This window comes from Leucoraja erinacea, chromosome 5 (genome assembly GCF_028641065.1).
Source record: "Leucoraja erinacea ecotype New England chromosome 5, Leri_hhj_1, whole genome shotgun sequence".
Taxonomy (NCBI): domain Eukaryota; kingdom Metazoa; phylum Chordata; class Chondrichthyes; order Rajiformes; family Rajidae; genus Leucoraja; species Leucoraja erinaceus.
Genome location: NC_073381.1, coordinates 98,644,552 through 98,648,910, shown reverse-complemented (window position 1 = coordinate 98,648,910; position 4,359 = coordinate 98,644,552). Strand labels below are relative to the sequence as shown.

Below are 4,359 nucleotides of genomic sequence, written 5' to 3'. Positions count from 1 at the left end.
CGTCTTTTTGCGTTCGTCGTCTTTTTGCGTCCGTCGTTGTTCGTTCGTCGTCTTTTTGCGTTCGTCGTCTTTTTGCGTTCGTCGTCTTTTTGCGTTCGTCGTCTTTTTGCGTTCGTCGTCTTTTTGCGTTCGTCGTCTTTTTGCGTTCGTCGTCTTTTTGCGTTCGTCGTCTTTTTGCGTTCGTCGTCTTTTTGCGTTCGTCGTCTTTTTGCGTTCGTCGTCTGTTTTGCGTTCGTCGTCTTTTTGCGTTCGTCGTCTTTTTGCGTTCGTCGTCTTTTTGCGTTCGTCGTCTTTTTCTTTTTGCGTTCGTCGTCTTTTTGCGTTCGTCGTCTTTTTGCGTTCGTCGTCTTTTTGCGTCCGTCGTCTTTTTGCGTTCGTCGTCTTTTTGCGTTCGTCGTCTTTTTGCGTTCGTCGTCTTTTTGCGTTCGTCGTCTTTTTGCGTTCGTCGTCTTTTTGCGTTCGTCGTCTTTTTGCGTCTTTTTCCGTCGTCTTTTTGCGTTCGTCGTCTTTTGGCGTTCGTCGTCTTTTTGCGTTCGTCGTCTTTTTGCGTTCGTCGTCTTTTTGCGTTCGTCGTCTTTTTGCGTTCGTCGTCTTTTTGCGTTCGTCGTCTTTTTGCGTTCGTCGTCTTTTTGCGTTCGTCGTCTTTTTGCGTTCGTCGTCTTTTTGCGTTCGTCGTCTTTTTCGTCGTTTTTTTGCGTTCGTCGTTTTTGCGTTCGTCGTCTTTTTGCGTTCGTCGTCTTTTTCTTTTTTGTTCGTCGTCTTTTTGCGTCCGTCGTCCGTCGTCTTTTTGCGTACGTCGTCGTCTTTTTGCGTTCGGTCGTCTTTTTGCGTTCGTCGTTTTTTTTGCGTTCGTCGTCTTTTTGCGTTCGTCGTCGTCTTTTTGCGTTCGTCGTCTTTTTGCGTTCGTCGTCTTTTTGCGTTCGTCGTCTTTTTGCGTTCGTCGTCTTTTTTGCGTTCGTCGTCTTTTTGCGTTCGTCGTCTTTTTGCGTTTGCGTCGTCTTTTGCGTCCGTCGTCTTTTTGCGTTCGGCGTCGTCTTTTTGCGTTCGTCTTTTTGCTTTTTGCGTTCGTCGTCTTTTTGCGTTCGTCGTCTTTTTGCGTTCGTCGTCTTTTTGCTTTCGTCGTCTTTTTGCGTTCGTCGTCTTTTGCGTGCGTTCGTCTTTTTGCGTTCGTCGTCTTTTTGCGTTCGTCGTCTTTTTGCGTTCGTCGTCTTTTTGCGTTCGTCGTCTTTTTGCGTTCGTCTTTTTGCGTTTCGTCGTTTTTTTTCGTCGTCTTTTTGCGTCTTTTTGCGTTCGGCGTCTTTTTGCGTTCGTCGTCTTTTTGCGTTCGTCGTCGTCTTTTTGCGTCCGTCGTCTTTTTGCGTGCGTCGTCTTTTTGCGTTCGTCGTCTTTTTGCGTCGTCTTTTTGCGTTCGTCGTCTTTTTGCGTTCGTCGTCTTTTTGCGTTCGTCGTTTTTTGCGTTCGTCGTCTTTTTGCGTTCGTCGTCTTTTTGCTTTCGTCGTCTTTTTGCGTTCGTCGTCTTTTTGCGTCCGTCGTCTTTTTGCGTTCGTCGTCTTTTTGCGTCCGTCGTCTTTTTGCGTTCGTCGTCTTTTTGCGTTCGTCGTCTTTTTGCGTTCGTCGTCTTTTTGCGTTCGTCGTCTTTTTGCGTTCGTCGTCTTTTTGCGTTCGTCGTCTTTTTGCGTTCGTCGTCTTTTTGCGTTCGTCGTCTTTTTGCGTCCGTCGTCTTTTTGCGTTTCGTCTTTTTGCGTTCGTCGTCTTTTTGCGTCTTTTTGCTTTCGTCGTCTTTTTGCGTTCGTCTTTTCTTTTTGCGTTCGTCGTCTTTTTGCGTTCGTCGTCTTTTTGCGTTCGTCGTCTTTTTGCGTTTCGTCGTCTTTTTGCGTTCGTCGTCTTTTTGCGTTCGTCGTCTTTTTGCGTTTCGTCGTCTTTTTTCTTTCGTCGTCTTTTTGCGTTCGTCGTCTTTTTGCGTTCGTCGTCTTTTTGCGTTCGTCTTCTTTTTGCGTTCGTCGTCTTTTTGCGTTCGTCGTCTTTTTGCGTTCGTCGTCTTTTTGCGTTCGTCGTCTTTTTGCGTTCGTCGTCTTTTTGCGTTCGTCGTCTTTTTGCGTTCGTCGTCTTTTTGCGTTCGTCGTCTTTTTGCGTTCGTCGTCTTTTTGCGTTCGTCGTCTTTTTGCGTTCGTCGTCTTTTTGCGTTTTCGTCTTTTTGCGTTCGTCGTCTTTTTGCGTTCGTCGTCTTTTTGCGTTCGTCGTCTTTTTGCGTTCGTCGTCTTTTTGCGTTCGTCGTCTTTTTGCGTTCGTCGTCTTTTTGCGTTCGTCGTCTTTTTGCGTTCGTCGTCTTTTTGCGTTCGTCGTCTTTTTGCGCCCGTCGTCTTTTTGCGTTTCGTCGTCTTTTTGCGTCCGTCGTCTTTTTGCGTTCGTCGTCTTTTTGCGTTCGTCGTCTTTTTGCGTTCGTCGTCTTTTTGCGTTCGTCGTCTTTTTGCGTTCGTCGTCTTTTTGCGTTCGTCGTCTTTTTGCGTTCGTCGTCTTTTTGCGTTCGTCGTCTTTTTGCGTTCGTCGTCTTTTTGCGTTCGTCGTCTTTTTGCGTTCGTCGTCTTTTTGCGTTCGTCGTCTTTTTGCGTTCGTCGTCTTTTTGCGTTCGTCGTCTTTTTGCGTTCGTCGTCTTTTTGCGTTCGTCGTCTTTTTGCGTTCGTCGTCTTTTTGCGTTCGTCGTCTTTTTGCGTTCGTCGTCTTTTTGCGTTCGTCGTCTTTTTGCGTTCGTCGTCTTTTTTCGTTCGTCTTTTTGCGTTCGTCGTCTTTTTGCGTTCTTCGTCTTTTTGCGTTCGTCGTCTTTTTGCGTTCGTCGTCTTTTTGCGTTCGTCGTCTTTTTTCGTCGTCTTTTTGCGTCCGTCGTCTTTTTGCGTCCGTCGTTTTTGCGTTCGTCGTTTTTTTGCGTTCGTCGTCTTTTTGCGTTCGTCGTCTTTTTGCGTTCGTCGTCTTTTTGCGTTCGTCGTCTGTTTGCGTTCGTCGTCTTTTTGCGTCCGTCGTCTTTTTTTTCGTCGTCTTTTTGCGTTCGTCGTCTTTTTGCGTTCGTCGTCTTTTTGCGTCCGTCGTCTTTTTTTGCGTTCGTCGTCCTTTTGCGTTCGTCGTCTTTTTGCGTTCGTCGTCTTTTTGCGTCGTCGTCTTTTTGCGGTCGTCGTCTTTTTGCGTCCGTCGTCTTTTTGCGTCCGTCGTCTTTTTGCGTCCGTCGTCTTTTTTTTTGCGTTGCGTCGTCTTTTTGCGTCCGTCGTCTTTTTGCGTTCGTCGTCTTTTTTTTTGCGTTCGTCGTCTTTTTGCGTTCGTCGTCTTTTTGCGTCCGTCGTCTTTTTGCGTTCGTCGTCTGTTTGCGTTTCGTCGTCTTTTTGCGTTCGGTCGTCTTTTTGCGTTCGTCTTTTTGCGTTCGTCGTCTTTTTGCGTTCGTCGTCTTTTTGCGTTCGTCGTCTTTTTGCGTTCGTCGTCTTTTTGCGTTCGTCGTCTTTTTGCGTTCGTCGTCTTTTTGCGTTCGTCGTCTTTTTGCGTTCGTCGTCTTTTTTTGTCTTTTTGCGTTCGTCTTTTTGCGTTCGTCGTCTTTTTGCGTTCGTCGTCTTTTTGCGTCCGTCGTCTTTTTGCGTTCGTCGTCTTTTTTGTCGTCTTTTTGCGTTCGTCGTCTTTTTTTCGTCGTCTTTTTGCGTTCGTCGTCTTTTTGCGTTCGTCGTCTTTTTGCGTTCGTCGTTTTTTTGCGTTCGTTCGTCTTTTTGCGTTCGTCGTCTTTTTGCGTTCGTCGTCTTTTTGCGTTCGTCGTCTTTTTGCGTCCGTCGTCTTTTTGCGTACGTCGTCTTTTTGCGTTCGTCGTCTTTTTGCGTTCGTCGTCTTTTTGCGTTCGTCGTCTTTTTGCGTTCGTCGTCTTTTTGCGTTCGTCGTCTTTTTGCGTCCGTCGTCTTTTTGCGTTCGTCGTCTTTTTGCGTTCGTCGTCTTTTTGCCTTCGTCGTCTTTTTGCGTTCGTCGTCTTTTTGCGTTCGTCGTCTTTTTGCGTTCGTCGTTTTTTTGCGTTCGTCGTCTTTTTGCGTTCGTCGTCTTTTTGCGTCCGTCGTCTTTTTGCGTTCGTCGTCTTTTTGCGGTCGTCGTCTTTTTGCGTTCGTCGTCTTTTTGCGTTCGTCGTCTTTTTTGCGTCTTTTTGCGTCTTTTTTCGTTTGTCTTTTTGCGTTCGTCGTCTTTTTGCGCCGTCGTCTTTTTGCTTTCGTCGTCTTTTTGCTTTCGTCGTCTTTTTGCGTTCGGTCGTCGATGCGTTCGTCGTCTTTTTGCGATCGTCGTCTTTTTGCGTTCGTGTCTTTTTGCGTTCGTCGTCTTTTTGCGTCGTCGTCGTCTTTTTTTGCG

The 4,359-nt window shown here is 46.8% G+C and overlaps 1 protein-coding gene across 1 annotated transcript; it reads right to left on the bottom strand.

Moving 5' to 3' along the window:
- Window positions 1-933: 933 nt before the first annotated feature.
- LOC129697700 (protamine-like) lies at window positions 934-4,163 on the bottom strand (the record flags this gene model as incomplete). The annotated part of the gene is made up of 2 exons (XM_055636407.1): window positions 934-999; window positions 3,765-4,163. Coding segments are annotated over 2 exons (465 nt in total), but the record flags the coding sequence as incomplete, so codon positions are not given.
- Window positions 4,164-4,359: the final 196 nt, after the last annotated feature.